Here is a 16,878-nt window from a genome sequence, read left to right as displayed (position 1 = left end):
CGACGGGACAGGACAGGACCGAGAGGAGCTGCCAGGAGCCCCTGTGCAGACACCTTGTTCCCTGTTGATCCGTGTCTACTGTCTACAGCGCTTTTCCTACACGTCTCCCATCCCTGCAGCAGGAGCCCTTGAGGCCAGACAGCAGCGGGATGGCGTACAGACCCCCATTCACACCCAGGGTGGTCTGGCTGACTGAGAACAGTGAGGATGAGGACGAGGAGGAGAAGGGTGCTGAGGCCGCCCCAGCATCGCAGCGTGAGGAGGTGCAGGAGCACCAGCTGCTGCAGGCAGGTCAGTGGCCGGGCTGGGCCGCAGAGCGAGTGGCTGCGGCCGGCTGGGACCCATCCCCGTGGACATGCCCAGGGAAAGAGGGGACGAGGGGACAGGGCTGTTCCCCACGCTGGCCTCTGGCCATGCTCCGTCCACGGGCACTCCCAGCCCCATCCTGCGGCCAGAGAGACGGGGCTCAGTGTCCCCACCAGCCCCTGTCACGGGGCTCGGCTGTGTTCTCCAGCCTCTCCCGCAGCCCCTCAGCTCTGCCCACGCTTGGTCTTTGCCAGATCCCAACTGGGAGCTGCCAGAAGAGGAGCAGAAGCAGGAATACACCCATGTCCTGCAAAACCCCAGAGCAAAGGTACCCGCAGCCAGCCCTGCTCTCGCTGCCCAGCCGAGCACCGCTCTTGGGCACTCGGTGTGGCATCCTTCTCTTCCCTGCCCTTCCTTCTCCCGCAGGTGTATTGGGAATCCTTCGAGCCTAAAGACCGTGAAGGCTCCACCGTCGTGGTCGCTGAGGCCATGACAAAAGCACTCACCTACGACGCGGAGGCTGGTGCTGCTCTTCTGGATATGCTTGTGGAAAGTGAGGTCTCCGCTTTGAAGCAGGTAAGTAGCCTGTGGCCAGAGTTGGAGTCCCCCAGGGATCCTGTGGCCCCTGAAGCCGGCTCTGCTGGGCTCCCAACAGCCTTCTAGGCCAGCACACTGTGGTGGGAAGGGCAGGAACTGTCAGGGGAAGGCGAGGAAATGTTCTCCTCCGGCAGCACTCCAACTCTCAGCTGTGCTTCCTCCAGGTGCCCAGGATTGTGCGGTGCATCCACCGGTGGTTCATGACCAACATGGATGAGTCTGTTGAGCACAGGCTGGACAACACCCTTGTGGAGCTCACCGACGCGCACCCCCATGATGTGGTGGTGGCCCTGCTGCGCTGTGCCCCATCGTGCGACCGGTACTGGGAAACCTGCCCTGAGGGCTCCAGGCTGCCCAGCCTTTAGAGCCCATCGGTCTGCACAGCCCATCCCGTGCGGGCTGGCAGACAGATAGAGCCTTTCAGGACCCTCTGGCCCCTCTGTTGCCCAGCCCTGGCACGTCAGCCCCAGAGCCCGCTGCTGTGCTCCCCCTGCCCACCAAGGCACCGCTGCTCAGCCGCCTGCTGCCCGCAGGGGCAGAGCCGCTGGGTGCCGCCTGCGAGGGGCAGCGGGCAGAGCCAGGGCTGGTGGCCAGCCTGGGCCCCCGCGGTTGCCCAGGCCCTGGTGCTGTGGCCAAAACCCCAGTGACACAGAGCTCTGGGCCTGCAGAGCCGCTGCAGCCATGTGGAAGATGATGGTCACCACCAGCATGACCACGAAGAAGGTCTTCCAGGAGCTGCTCTGCGTGCTGGAGGACTGGCCGCTGCACAGCACGTCCACCTGTGACGGGGACCGACAGGACGTCCTTTCCCTGGCTGTGAGTGACCTGACCGGGTCTTTGCTCAGCCCCAGGGTCGCCTCTGCGGACGGTTCTCCATCGTCCCCTGCCACTGCATCTCCCGCGGTGGCTGGAAACCCCGGGGCAGGAGCAGGTTTAGGAGCATCCAGGCCAGGGGCTCCCCTTGCGTCCACGCTCGGGCCCGGCCACAGGCGTGTTTCGGCACTGAGCGCGGTCTCTGGCTGTTCTGTTTTCTGCAGGCAACCAGGGCACTGCGGGAGATCCTCCGGATGCCCAGGTGCCCAAGAGGGCTGAAGGTGCATTTCCCTCGCCTCCTCCTGGCTCTGCTCTTCCAAGTTGTGTACAGCACGGAGCAGATGTCGGAGGAGGTGGATACTTTCTGGAGGGAATGCCAGGAGGAAGGCGGCCTTCCCACCAGCCCCAGCAGGTGCTCCATCCCAGTCCTCCCAGCCCTCCCATGGCCCTGGGCCTGGAGCCAGGGCTCCCAGCGTGACTTGGGCTTTGCTCTGCACACAGGTTTATAGTGCTGACAGTGAAAGCACTGCTCTGCCGACTGGGCTATAGGCTTGTAGCCTTTGAAGTGGAACGTAAGCGTGGCTGGGACGCGCTCCTCCACGCTGAGACCCACCACTGCGCAATGGGGCTGCTGGCCAGGTGAGAGCCCCCTTCTCCCTGCTCCCCGTGCCTTTGGTGCCCTGCAGACGGGGCACCCCACACAATCCCCTTGGTGCTGGGTGAGAGGGACTGGTCGGCAGTGATGGCCCAGCAGACTGGCAAGGGCTGGGAGAGCTGGGTGCACAGGAGCAGCCACCTCCCAGAGCGCCGGCGTCCCCTCCCGAGGGCCTGGGCTGACGGCACAGAGCCGGGGTCTGTCTGCAGGCAGCACCAGCCAGGGCAGCCGCCGCGGCGGCAGGATGCGCTGATGGCTGAGGGCAGAGCCTGGGGGACGAGTCCCCATGGGCAGGAAAGGGGTCTCTGAGAAAGGGAAGGCTTTGGGGAGGGAAGGGCGTTTTCTCCAGTTTCGTCCCCAAAAGGAGCCTGCTGGTGCTGGGCACTGCCTTTCTCCTGGTGAGGGCTATGGAAAAGACCCGGGCCTGTGGGAGCAAATGCTGCTGGTGTCTGGAGTGGAGCATAAAGGGGTCTTTGGCCCTTGAGGCGGGGACAGGGAGTCCCAGGAGAGGTTTGCCTGCCATGCTCATGGCTGATGGTGCCTTTTTCCCCTGGCCAGAGAGACCCGTGGTGTCTCAAGACACTTCAATGCCTCGGTGGTGTCCTACCTGGTCGAGCTGCTCAGCAAGAATGAGCCCCGCTGTGAGCTCCCTGCCCTGGCGTTCCTTGTGGAGGTGAGCCTGATGGCGAGCGCTGCCTCGCTGAGCTGCTTCCCACCGCTCTGCCCTCTCGTAGCCGCGGCTGCAGAGGGAGCCCTGTCGGTGGGTATGGGGCAGAGGGTGGGCTCCTCTGTGTGCCCTTGGCCCCCTGCTGCTGGGGGGGCACTTGCCTCTGTTCGTGTTTTGTGCTCCCCTTGCGCCAGCTCTCGCTCTTGCGTCGCAGCTCCTCGTAAGACGAGCAATCAGAGGCTGCTGAGGGCTGAGGTCCTGCCGGCCGGGCACCCCGTCACTGCTCTGTGTGTTTCAGATCCTGGCCTCCCCTGGCCCAGGTGTAAGGGCTGAGAGCTTCCTGCAGCTTGTCCCAAGATACCTGCGGAGCAACTGCAGCATAACACGTTCCCTGGTGCTCAAAGGCCTCAGCGTGCTCTGCGACACACCGTGGATGGTGAGCAAGAGGCAGCGGCTGAAGCCGTGCTGGTGCCCTGGGGCTGGGCAGGGGTGCTGGCTAGCACAGCGGCTTGGACTTGGCTGGGCTGCGGGAGCCGTGGTAGCTGCTCCCAGCTCTCCTGCCTCCCTGTTCACCTGCCCGAGTTCTTCGGGGCAGGCCGCTGGCGTCTGGGCCCTGAGGCAGCAGCGTGGGCTCCAGCTGCCACAACCGCTCCAACTGCCACAACTGCTCCAACTGTTCCACGCAGGTCCCAAAAATGTGGTTCCTGGTGCAAAGACTCATGGATCTACTGCAAGACACAGACATGGACGTGGTCAGGATGACCCTGTCTGTGCTCAGCAAAGTGATCCAGGGCCAAATCGTCCCAATTTCCACCCCCATCGCTCTGCAGCTGGCTGAGAGGCTCCAGCCACTCTTCGACAACGTAAGGCTTCATGCAGCCCCCATGGGTGCTGGGTGCTGGCAGGAAACCTTTTGCCTTGTGGATTTTCAGACCTAGGACCAGGTGCACCTGAGGCAGCCAGTGCTGAGCTCTTGCCCTCTTCCTGTCCACCAGGAGTCCTGGTACGTGCGACAGCTCTCCGTCAGCATCTTTAAAGCGGTGATAGAGCGCGTAGCAGATGAGGGAAAAAAGCCGCTGAAGACGCTTGTGCACCAGAGCCTGCTCCCACTGATCTTCCACGTGTTTGATGAGAACAAGGCCGTGGCAGCGGTGAGGATTTCTGACCTGCTGGTGTCCCCATGGGAGGTGGCTCAGCCGCCTCCTGCCCTGACACCTCACAGACGGCAGCGCTCCAGCCACCTCCTGGCCTGGGCTCCAGAGCAGCAGCTCTGTGGGACGTCTGTCCTGCTGCCCCGGCAGCACCCGCTGCCCGAGATGGGGGTTGCCCTGCTCCTCTGCCCGAGCACCAACCTGCCGGCAGACGAGTTCTCCACCTGCTGCATCTCCTTGCCACGGGCCAGCACAGTCCCCTGGGCCTTGCCCAGGCGCAGGGGACGCAGGTCCCGTGCCCTGGGCCGTGGTGCCATCTCTCGATCTCTGCTGCTCTGCAGACCTGTTGGGGTACCCTACTGCGAGCTACCCCGTTCCTGAAGAAGGAGAAGCTCAGGCAGGCGGTGTTAAGGGATCAGCAGATAGAGGCGATCGGCGAGTGCCTGGTAAGGATGGCCGTGAAGCCCCAGCCCCAGCCTGGACAAGCCCCCGTGCCCAGTGTGTGGGGCTGGCAGCTGTGCCCCTGCCCACTGCTGCAGCCCATCGCCGCCAGCCTGCAGCCCACACACGCTCCCGTACCTCGGGTGTGCGGCCCCACGGGCTCTTCTCCAAGCTCCTCTCCCTGCCCGAGCCCAGGGCTGCTGACGGAGCCCCGGCCCAGCTGGGGGTTGGGGACAGGATGGCACTGCAGCTCCTCGGGGAGCAGCCAGCCCTCTGCTCCCTCCAGACCCGGCACCAGCCGGCTGCTGGCCGGGTGTTGTGGGTGTCCTGGCAGGGGTGGCCACTCCCGGGCACAAGGACCACCTGGCCAGGGGCAGAGTCTGCGCCAGCCCTTGTCTCCATCCCCTGTCGCTCTCTCCAGCTGGTAGAGTGCCGCAGCAGAGCAGCAGAGTACCTGCGTCAGTCCCTGACGTACGTGCAGAGCCCACAGGACTCCATACGAGAGGCAGCCGTCGCGTTCCTTGGTGAGGCACAACCCGCCAGGGTCCCTCCCAGCCCCACTGGAGCTCAGCCCCAGCCCCGGGTGCTGCACCGCCAGCGGGATTCGGCCCAGCGGCTCTGGAGCCGCCACTGCCCGATGTGGGGTGCACGGGGCTCCCCGCCGCCCTCTCCCTCCCCTGCCCTTGGGCATCGCGCTTGGGGCAGAGCCCGGGCTCAGCCCTGCCAGGGGCAGGGGCGCGTGTGGCCGGGCTGATGTGGGGGAGCTGCGCTGCTGGGGCGAGCAGGAGCGGTGACGGGCTGTGTGTTCCCAGGGGTCCTTGGGCAGCACATGAGGGCTCAGCCGCAGAAGTTCCGGCTCATCTATCAGGGTGAGTGAGGGCAGCGGGGTGTCAGCAGGGACTGGCGGGGAGCAGGAAGGACCCTGGCCATGGAGCTGCAATCCCTGCCCCGGCCGGGGAGGGCTCTGCTCCCTGCGCAGACGAGGGCCGGTGGGGGCAGAGCAGAGAGAGGTTTCAGAGACACGTGGGCTATTTGTGGCCAGCTCCTTCCATCCGATCCCGTTGGCCGCTGTTCCCCCTGGCCATCCGAAGAGCTGGTGGGGTGGCCCTGGCAGGAGGGGTTCCTGGCGTCCCTGTGGATCCGGGCTCTGACCTTGGCTCTGTTCCTCTCTGTTCCAGCCGTTAAACGGGCGATAAGCGACGAGGACCCCTATGTCTACCGCCAGGCACTGCGCACGCTGCCCCAGCTGAAAGCTGCACTGGCAAATGGCTCCTCCAGATCCAGGCTGCAGGAACTGCAGGACCAACTCCGCCAGGCGTGGAGGAGGCGGCGGCCTTCTCTCTGGGGCAACGGCTGGCTGTGCTGCTGGGGCTCTGCGCAGGACTGATCCCAGCACCGCCATGTGCTCTTCCCTGAATAAACAGTCCTGGAATCATTGGATCACATAGGCTGTGAAAGACCTTTAAGATCAAAGAGTTAACCTAGCGCTGCCAAGTCCACCACTGATATATGTCCTTCACTACCCCATCCACATGTCTCTTCAATGCCTCCAGGGATGGTGACTCAACCGCTTCCCTGGGCAGCCTGTTCCAATGCCTGACAACCCTCTTGCGTGAATAATTTTTTCCAAATATCCAATCTAAATGTCCCTTGGAACAATTTGAAGCCATTTCCTCTCACCCTATCACTTGTTACTTAGGAGACCAACCCCCTCCACGCTACAACCTCCTTTCAGGTAGTTGTAGACAGAGATAAGGTCTCCCCTCAGCCTTGTCTTATTCGGGATTAAGAGCCCCAGTTCCCTTAGCTACTCCTCATCAGACTTGTGTTCCAGGCCCCTCACCATCTTCGTTGCCTCCTCTGCACTTTTTCCAGTACCTCAATGTCTTTCTTATGACGAGGGGCCAAAAACTGAACACAGGATTTAAGGTGCGCCCTCACCAGTGCTGGTACAGGGGGACAATTATTTCCCCAGTCCTGCTGGCCACACTATTCTTGATAGGAGCCAGGATGCTGTTGGCCTTTTTGGCAACCTGGGCACATGAAATGCTGGAGGAAAAGTCAGGCCCTGAAGCAACCAGGACCCTCAGGACGAGAGTTGCCAGCTCTGTCTGCTTTGCAGCAGCTGTCAGCACTGAAATGCACCAGGTGCAGTCTCCCAGTGCCACAAGGGTAATGCTGGCTACCCTTGCTAATGTCCTCATGGGACAGATGATAAAAAAAACCTGGACAGCACATGCAGGTTTTATCCAAGTTTCTTCTATGTCCAATGCTAGGGAGCCAGGAGACAGCAAAACGCAGAGTTAGGAAGAAGCAAGAAGCACGGACACTTCACATAAAATGCTACAAAGCTTTTTATTTTTCTTAACGAGGTATACATTACATGTAAAATGCCACCATTGCTTTACATGGTGCACTGGCTACACAAGAACATTTCACTTAGTGGGAAAAGGCACTGCTCTGAAACGCTGGGCTCCCCGCTTTGTCGCCAGAGAGGCTCAGCTGCTGCACAAAGGTACAATCAACAGCTGGGAAGAACAGGAGAGCTGCTGCTCCTGCTGTCTGAGAAGTCTTCACAGCTTCTGCTGCAGTTGCACGCGAGGAAACAACCTAATTGTGTGGGAGCACCTGTGCAATGTCCACTGCACAGTGCAGGAGGGTTAAATATACTCCTACTCAGGCCAAGAGGAAAGAGCAAGTGAAGGGTCAACTAACAGCAAGGTAATCTGTTAATACAGACTTTAAGGAAAAATATCTGCTTCACCTTTTGAAATCTGTCTCCTAGTCCACTCTTGAGAAAAGTTTCTCCTGCTTAACAGAACCAGGTAGGCCTGCAGGGTAAAAGACCCACCTGAAGCACCCAATGGTGCAGAGTACTTCCCAGCAGCCAGTTCTACATAGCAGGAGACTGCAAGAGCTAGAATTGTACTCATACAAAACCCTTCCCAAACGGGAGCTGCCCTTTCCCTCTGGCTGGTGGTGCAGACCCGGACTGTTCCCCTGTACCTCCATCCCAGCACAACCCCATCTGCAGGGCTCCCTGCTGCTCAGCTTATACATATTATTTGGAGGCCAAATGACCTTTGCTGTCTGTGATTGTCCTCAGTTTGCTCTCTTGCGTAAACCGAAAGCAGAAATTTATTAGTTAAATTACTAGGAAGATCCATTCAACTGATGTAAAAACCTGAAAGGCCTTCTAGCAGGCTCCCTAGCAAAGCATCACTGTCAGTGAACTGAGTGATGGGCGACCCCAAAAGGGTGCTGACTTTTGCAGCAATCCAACTAAAGAAGCCTTTGTGAGGATGAGGGGGAAAAAGAGTTCCCTTTGTGCAGGTAAAACGTAAGAAGAAACATAGCCTTTCTTTTACCACCCTGCGAGCCCCAGCTTTGTGCCTCTCTCAGCACCAGTTAGTAGAAGCAGCTGGTGTTCAGGTAGAAATATCACCTCCTCTCCTTTTATCGAGCACTAGTTGCATCAATTTGAACGTTCACAAATTACTGTTGGAAAAGGGATGATTTCCCCTAGAAATGGCAGAGTTTACACACAATCTGCAGCTCATGTAGTGCAGGTTACAAAACCAAGATCAGAGGGGCAGCGGGCAGAGGCAAACACTGAACAGTACGAAAAATACAGAAATGCAGTACAGACCACAGCTCTGGTAAGTTTGTATTAATAAAAGTTAAACTGTTTCTCTTCTTCAGAAGTTTGCAGAAAGCTCCAACTTATTTTGTTACTCAGTTTCAGGACAAATTTTGGTTTTCAAGTCAATTGCAGTGTCCAGTGTTGTCCTCTAATCCTGACTATGCTGAGAACTGGATCAGACATTGGTTTCATTTTCCTCGCTCCCATCAGTGCCTGGCTAAGAAGGTGAATATTGCTTGTACTCCAGAACCCAAATGTCAAGTAAACACCAAGAAGGCAGTCTGAGTCGCAGCTTGGTGTTTCCCCGTAGTTTTTCCTTATTCTTTTGAGCTCACCAGTATTGAAGTCCTTGGGTTTCTCTGTATTTTAGTATATGATTTTCCAGTGAGTTGGCTGCTCGCAGTTTTTCTCTTTATCGCCACAAAATCGGTTGTAAGTTGTTTTTGGATCAAATCCCAAGATCTCCCTCTCCTCATGGATACGGAAGGAAAATGTTGAAACTGAGGTGCCTATAAAATACCTGTGAAAAAAATCAGAATTGGTTTGCAAAGAGGGCCAGTTTTTAAAATGCAAGTAATTGTTAATGTTCATTGAAATTATATGAAGTTATCATATACGTTATATATATACATTATAACTATTATACATCTATTTTATCTATAGATCAAGTATATAATATCATGTCACATATTATTTTTAAGCAATGATATCTGGGTCAAAAATAATATTCAGTTCTGTGACAGTAAGATTTGGCTCCTCAAATAAAAGTCAAATTCGCAACCTTGCATGTGCGCAGATCCACTGGTCAATCACAGCCAAGCCCCCATCTTTGTAGAGTTCCAGCTCCTCCCAAGAAGGTTCAAACCTCACCATCTCAGGCAGCAGTTTCTTCAGCAATTCAACCTCTGAAAAAGGGGAAGACACAAATTTATTTTTATGTTATAAAGAGCAAGTCGCTGCTAATTTGATTCCAAATTTCCCATTGTAGAGACCATCAAACCTCCTATGGGAAATACCAAAAGAACGGTTTGATACCATCTATTCAAGCTGGAAGGAAACAGCTGCTCTGTCCTGTTCAACTCCCCACTGAATTATGGAGACACATGAACTTCCAGTCATTTATAAAAATGAAGTAGTAATTGCTGCACTCATTGCCAAAAGTTATCGATCCTAAACTGACTATAATCTGCCTACCCTCCTCAACAGCATCAGTGGCTACAAAAACTTTTTGAAGTTTATGGGTCTCCAAGAGGCTGCGGATTTTCTTCACTGCTCCTTGTAGGGAAGGCACGTCTTCTCTGTGACCCCAGATGAAGTCTTTCCTTCTGAGATGAACCCCAAGGTATGGACCACCGCGAGCTGTGCCCATCTTAACCTAAGAGAGAAAGATCAGTAAACTTTAAAACTCGAGAGCACCACTATTCATTCACACTGAAAAGTCATGAATGCATAACCTCTGGATTTTGAAATGCTCTAGCCAAAGAAAGTAATTTTAAGGTATGGATTGGCAGTATTTGGGACACTTATTGCAACACTTCCATCTTGGGTGGCCTGCATCATACAAGAAGAACTAGAGTGTGAAATATTTGTAAGAAAAAAATCAACTCTGCTCGACCAAACCCACAACTGGCAGTTTGCAGCTGAACATAACACCCAAAGACGATGCTGAGTCCAAGAACAAATACCAGTTTCCTTCAGTGAAATGATGGTAACAGAAATCTGGCACCCAGACCCAGTCAGCCACATCTCAGCAGACTCCATGAACTCATGTCACACAGGGAGAAGAGGGTACAGTAGGAACATGCCCACCCACCTCAATTTGGGCAGGGAGAGCTAGATTCATCTGTATCTTCCAAAATTCCCTGCAGCGTACGGCCAGGAGGATGCAGACAAAAAATCACATCTGTTATGGGAAACAGACTGTTATGATTTTACCTTCATCTGAGTCCAGTCCTCCTTGTAATGAGTCCTGTCTGCCTCATCTGCAGATTGAAGATATTTGTTTCTAAACTCGTCTCCCACTACACGGAGGTGTTTAGCAAACACCATACTCCGACGGGTCTGTTGGAATAAGAGCAGATGCTGAGTCAGAAAAAAGGGAGGGCTAAAAATGACTAAACGGAGACAGTTTCACATACACAGAGTCTCCAGGATGCAGTTAGTTCTGACACATCCATGCAGCACTACAAGCAACAATTTCTAACTTTTCATCTGAGCATTAACCGTTCAATCATAAGCACATTCACAACCAGCATACTTGTCTGACTCTGCAATACACAGGTGTACAGAGCAAACTATAGTTATTTATAATGGCACAAAGGCAGTTCCCTGCTGATCGCAGATGTGTTGCATAGCGAGGGTTCCTTCTGGATGTCATGCCCTGCAGCCCTGAATTTCTGGGAACGAGACACCAGGACAAATTCCTGCACCACGTTAATCAACAGCAGCTTGAAGACCATCTTTAAGCAGACACTGCTGAAACATATGACACAAGTTACTTTCAAGAAAAGAAACCCCAGGCAAAAGTGAAGCACACATCGGTTATGGAATTTTTATCAGAACCAAGAAGAAAGTCTAGAGAAGCTAACTGGAAAATACTCACATTCCAATAATCTTTCCCTCCGTAGTGGTCATGAAGAAGGTTTTCAGCTCTGTCTAACATCACTGACCTATTAAAAATTGTAAAACTGAGTGCAGTTCCCTTAGGAATAGAATTTACATTACGATGTTTCTTTATACAGTTGCCAGGATAAAGCAGAGACTATGATCTGTTTGCAAAGGGAGCACAGGGAATGAGGGACAGGCTGCCAGTCTGTTCTGTGTAAAGCAAATTGTGACCCATAGCCTGCTGGGGAGAGAAGGGAACTGTACCACTGTGTATGCCTGTTCTTTTCCTTAATACGTGATACTCTCAATTCTGACAGTTAAACACAAGGAAGCGTTAACAATCTCTCACGTAGTCCTTGTAGTAGTTGATGCTGGAGAAATAAGATGGTCAACAGGGAGAGTGACTCAAAGGGGAGAAGTGACCTATGAGATGATGCTCAGCCTTGGAGAAAGAAGTGTGGAATAAAATGTCCTACAGCAAAGGAACACACAGAGATTACAAAAACATGTGTTAGCAACTAATCACAAATTCTAAAATGGAAATTTTTCACTACCATGAAAACAGCCTGTGCTTTTCCTAAAAACACGCAGTTCAGGATTGTGTACTGGAAACATAACTGTTCCAAGGTCTAAGAAGCAGAAGAGATTTTGAGAGTATCCAAGAGCGCAGGGGATGTAGGCTTAGTTTGTGCTCTGTGCATGCTGAGCATAAGTGAACACACAGAGAAATGCTGGATCTCCTTCTACTAAAATGAGAGGATGCAAATACCCAATCAACTTCAGATTATCTCTGCTGATAATCAGCTGGAGACTTGCACATAAGGCTACAAATAATCTGGAAAACAGAGTACATTGTGCTGGTGGAGAAGCAGCACTGTGTGTAGCGGGAAGCTTGGAGGTGAATCATTAAAAACTGAAATATATCAGGAAGATTCCTATAAGTGACCAAACTGGAGACTAATAATACAGTACCAAGACCACACAACTGATCATCTGGCCAAAAGGGCAATGTGGGAGATCAGAGAGGTCACGGAGCACAAGTCATCATCGCCACTGGAGATTTCAACTGTCCCCAGGTAGGATGAGCAGGTGTCGTAGCAGGACGGGACTCAGCAACTGCAGTTTCGGACACTATCAAAGACAGTTCCATGAACCAATTGGGCAGGAAGCAGCACCCGACATTGTCTTGAGAAGCAGTTAAGACATGGACCAAAATCTCAGAGCTACTGAGATTACAGTGGCCATAACACACTCATCTTCAACATCCAACTGGATCAACAATGGCCCAAGGAAAGTTACCGCAGTTGCATTCAGTTTCAAAACTATGCAAAAATGCAGAAGCGGTGTCCAAGTGAAGAAAACAGAAAAGCTCATAAACTGCATGAAGTTAAACAGGAAAGACAATAAAGAAGGTCAAAATAGAGTTAGCGCAACAAGAAATAAAGGCCTTCAATCTAATGACAAATCTTCATTCCAATACAAAGAGAAAGGAACTTAAAGGCTTAACAAGCACTTAGAAACAGTAATGTCACGACAGAAACAGCTGATGTAATTTTTTGTAGCTGTGCACTAGGTGGAGGAGCTGGGAAGACTCCCATGCCAGAAGTACTTTTTACAGGGAACGCGTCTCAAACCAAAGTGTCCATAGGAAATGTCCAGTGATAGAACAGCTAGACAAAATGAAACAACTAATGGCCAACACAGGGCAGTATTCACCCAACAGCTGTCAAGGAACTCAAGTTTGAGGACTGGCCAATAAAATGGCAGATGAAACCTAATTAGGAGTGCATCTAGTAAAAAAAATACTGGCTTCACCTGATATCTAAAGGGCTCTGTGCTAACTATCGATGCTCAGGAATGAGGACAGTTTGATGAAAATGCCAAGACAATACTCAGAGGTCAAAAAAAAGAACTTGTATACTAGGAATTTCCAGAAAAAGAAGAGAGCATTAAACAGAGCGTGTCATTGTACCACCGTGTAACAGGATCACCCGCACTCAGTGTGCAGGATCCAGCTGAACTGTAGAGGTTCAGTGAAAGGCAGCGAGGACCAAAGGCATGGAACAGCTTTCACATGAAAAACAACTCGGGGGGGATACGATAGACAGATGTAAAATCACCCACGGCGTGGAGGTGAGTATGGAAGAGCTGTTTGTTCACTGTCATTTGCCCTACATGAACTAGGGGACATTAGAGGAAACTTGCAGGCAGGAGTTACAAGAGGAGGTGGGTTTTCACGGGATGTGCAGTTAAGGTGCAAAACCTTTAGGTCTTGTCCCAAGATTTTGTGGATGCTAAGTGTGCATGGGGGTTCAAAGGGAAGCTGCACAGCCCACTGGAGGATAGAAAAGATGTGAAAATCACTGTTGGTTCAGAAAGCCCCTACAACCGCAAAACTTAAGAGTGCAACAGGACTTAGGGCAGCTATTATACACACCTGCCCAGTTCTTACACTTTTCCCCAGACATCTGATTTTAGCCAGCCTTGGCTTTCAGACACTGAACTAGATTGACTTTAACAGGACCCATTGGTTTTAACATTTAACTCTAGCTGCCCTTACATCTCTGCTATATTGGTACTTCTTCCTCCCCAAGTCTGATTGAGAAATGTGATCTTGTGGATAAAGTGCCTTGCCTGCATGTTAGGAATACTTGGGCATCTATCCTAATTTTCCTCTTGACCTTCCTCATTGCCAGACCTTTGACAGTTGCCATGGAAGAGTTAGCTGTAGGGCTAAACATGGGGATCTCTATGGCTTTTTTAATCCAGTTTTCTGCTGTCACTGGCAAAGATTATGGTATGATTCCTGCAAATAAAACAACATTCCTATGAAAAAATGGGACTTTGCTTTCTCTGCTCCCAGCAGCTGGTACTACAGATCTCCATGGCTCTGCTTAGGGGAACCTTCATCTCATTTCCAATTAAATCATATTAGTGTCAAATTTTTGGATGTTTTTGCTCTCATGGCAAAACTGCACTTCAGCTTACACAGTTTGCATTTCTTCTATGGATTTATTCCCCTGATGTATTCATAGACAGAGATTTTTCCTTCTTCCCACTCTGTTTTTTCCCTCTTGACCCAGCATCGAAGGGCAAAGAAAACATAAACACAGGGTGGCAAGGACATTTAGCTACCTAAGAATACAAAGGAGCTCAAGGCTACTTCCTCTTAGTTTTAGCACTGCAGCATTTAACCTAGCCTACAATTAGGTGTTTCTTACAGTGTAAATTCCTTTTTGTAATGATTTCAATGGATTACAATAACTCAGTGATGAAGTATCACGACAGTGGGACATAGGCTGTAAGTTCCCCCTGCCCTTCCCACCTGGCCATGGCTTTGTGAGCACACTATACCACAACAAATAGGAATACAAGGCAACTCACTGTGCTGAAGTGTTCTTCAAAAGGATGGGAGCCACAATTGAGGCAGATCCTTGGACAGACAAACAAGAGAGATTTAGGCCCCGCGTTTCCTCGTAACCCCAGAACCATCCCCTGAAAGGGAACACAAAGTATTGGTTCACAGCTTTGTATTTTAAATTAATGCCATATAAATAATCAAACAAATAAACAGTACACCCTAGAAAGATGATATATAAATAAATCAGGCAGCTCCTTTTTTTGTGTGAAACAACAACTTTCTAAAACTAGGTGTTCTAGTACATTCCTATTATTGATGGGGTTTTAATAAAAAGTGAACCCCAAGCACCCAGATATTCAGACAACACTACAACAACCGTGCGAGTCTGTTCCGTTAGTGCAGGCCAATGTCTCACTGAAAACAACTCAAAAGAAGACTGAAAGGACTGCTAGATGTTACCTGTAGTACGCATGTTTGTCTTTGGAGTACATGAGCTGATCAATACATGGCCTTTCATCTATTTTTTCTTCCCATGTTCCCTCTTTCCATCCTTCTGCGTAGCCTTGTAGGACGTAAATCTGTTCAATAAAGGGCCCACCTGACTCTGAGCAGAAGACACAGCAAAGCATTTGTGAGCATAAAAACCACCCGATAAAGATATGAACTCAAATTACTTGCAGTTAAAATTATGGTAGAAATGCTAATACTACACTATTCTCTTTTTGTTTTCACTATAAAAAAGGAAAGGAAGTTCTGTGTGAGCCAGAAAAGCTTAAAAGGTCAGGGGATGTAACAAACTTGTACTCCCACCCAGCTATGTGTGATTTAATGTGCCAAACAGAACTGAATCACCATAGAAAAGTAAATTTGAAAGCTGAGTAAAACACACCATGAAGCACAGCGGTTTTCAATGCCGCAGGTATTTGCTATGGAAAGAGTCTCTCCAAGCAAATGACAAGTACAAGCCCTTCTTCCCCCAAATTTCAGGGCTTCTAAATTATTTTTTGCTTGTTTTTTTTTCCTGAAAGGTAGGGGACAACCATCTCTCCGGAGCTTTTTGCAGAGGCGTGACTTTTGGTGGTCTTTATTACCTTTGTTGAAAACGTCTGTGACACTGCTGCAGATTTTGGCATGTGGTGAGTAGCTCAATGTGATATTAAACCCTAAAGGAACCAACTTCACAGTTTCCAGATTTTTAGGGAAAGCCTTTCTCTTATATACTATTTTGTACACAAAAAGCAGGGGATAAGTATTTTGAGTAAATGCAGCATCAGTCATGAAAGAGTAGGTTCACTGAAGAACCCACCGTACAGCCTTTATTGTTCAGCCACCTCCAGAAAAAGGTTGCTTGTCTGTATTTCGACAGAGAGCTGCAGGATGTCTCTCTCCTTACAGGGCTGTTAGTATGGCCAAAACTACGCAGAAGTATCTTTGCTTTTAGCCAGAGGCATCAGCTTTCTCTGGGGTCTCTAGGAAGTCTGAGGGCTGACAGTGCTACATCAAATGAGCTGCGAAATAATTGGGTTTATTTCATGCTAGTGGTTTGTTACTCATCACGATCCTATCCCACCCCTCCTCTCACCACCTTTAACTTTTATTTTATGTATAAGGATAAAAGCACATAAAACTCTGAGTAAAACACCTCAAATATCTAGTCAATTGTAGATTGTATGATTCCATGCTCTACCTGCAAGGAACTGCTCATATTCAATGACAGGGATGTTCCTGTTGAGGCTGGGGACATCGAAGAACTCAGACCAAGGGATGCGGACCTGAAGGATGTCAGGGCTCTGCCAGTGATACAGGCGTCCCCAGGGAGGCAGAACCAACACCCAGTTTTCACTTTTCAGCAGGGTCTTTAGAAGGGAAGCAATGCGGATGTAGACGTCCCTGCGAAGGTTGAACCCTTCTGGAGGATTTACATCATACAACAGGTATCTGGGGAGAACAAAGCAATATAATTCCTTCAGGGATTTTAAACCTTTTACAAGTTTGTGGTTTGCTCTTTTTTTTTTTTTTTTGACCCCACAATCATGTGATGCAACTCTATTGGGATGGCAACTGCTCTTTCGTCACAAGTTTGTGGTACTCAGAGGCTGTAAGGGGATGAAGCAGAGGAGCACAGAGTTGAATTTGAAGACAAGACAACATTTTCAGGAGGAACAGGAGAAAAGGCTGCATGTCACCTGCTGTGGGGCAGATGTCCCCAGCAGGAAAGCCCCAAGACAGCAACAGCAGCATCTTCCAGAAACGACATGAAGAGCAGCAGCAGGTAAGGAAGACCTTTACGTGCCCACCAGCCGACGGCTCAGGGACACGGCAGGTCGCCTGTGTGGGGCACATGGGGCCCCGGGGGGCGACAGGGGCTGACCCTGGCGGGCAGGACCGGCCCGGGGCGAGCGGGCCCTCGCTGGCGATGGTTGGGGGGCCGCTCCTCACCTGGTGCGCGGCGCGGCGGCGGCGGCGGGCAGCGAGGAGGCGGCGTGGCCGGCGCGGAGGGCGGCGGGAGGCGGCTGGGCGGCGGCGGGCGGCGGGGAGGCGAGCGCGGCCAGGCCCAGCAGCAGCAGCGCCGGCAGCAGGAGGCGGCAGCCGGAGCCGGGCGCCGCCATCCCCGCGCCGCGCCACGTCCGGGGCGGC

The 16,878-nt window shown here is 51.8% G+C and overlaps 1 protein-coding gene across 1 annotated transcript; it reads right to left on the bottom strand.

Moving 5' to 3' along the window:
* Positions 1–6,974: 6,974 nt before the first annotated feature.
* POFUT2 (protein O-fucosyltransferase 2) lies at positions 6,975–16,850 on the bottom strand (the record flags this gene model as incomplete). Its single annotated transcript, XM_080346797.1, has 9 exons — positions 6,975–8,793; positions 9,055–9,178; positions 9,468–9,648; positions 10,209–10,334; positions 10,876–10,942; positions 14,265–14,375; positions 14,701–14,845; positions 15,929–16,179; positions 16,681–16,850. 9 exons carry the CDS (start codon positions 16,848–16,850, stop codon positions 8,640–8,642), a joined length of 1,329 nt encoding a protein of 442 aa, XP_080202923.1. The 3' UTR covers positions 6,975–8,639.
* Between the last annotated feature and the right edge of the window lie 28 nt (positions 16,851–16,878).

This window comes from Nesoenas mayeri (assembly GCF_963082525.1).
Source record: "Nesoenas mayeri genome assembly, chromosome: 6".
Classification (NCBI taxonomy): Eukaryota; Metazoa; Chordata; class Aves; order Columbiformes; family Columbidae; genus Nesoenas; species Nesoenas mayeri.
The sequence above is the reverse complement of the archived record's forward strand: the minus strand, read 5'-3'. Positions and strand labels throughout refer to the sequence as shown.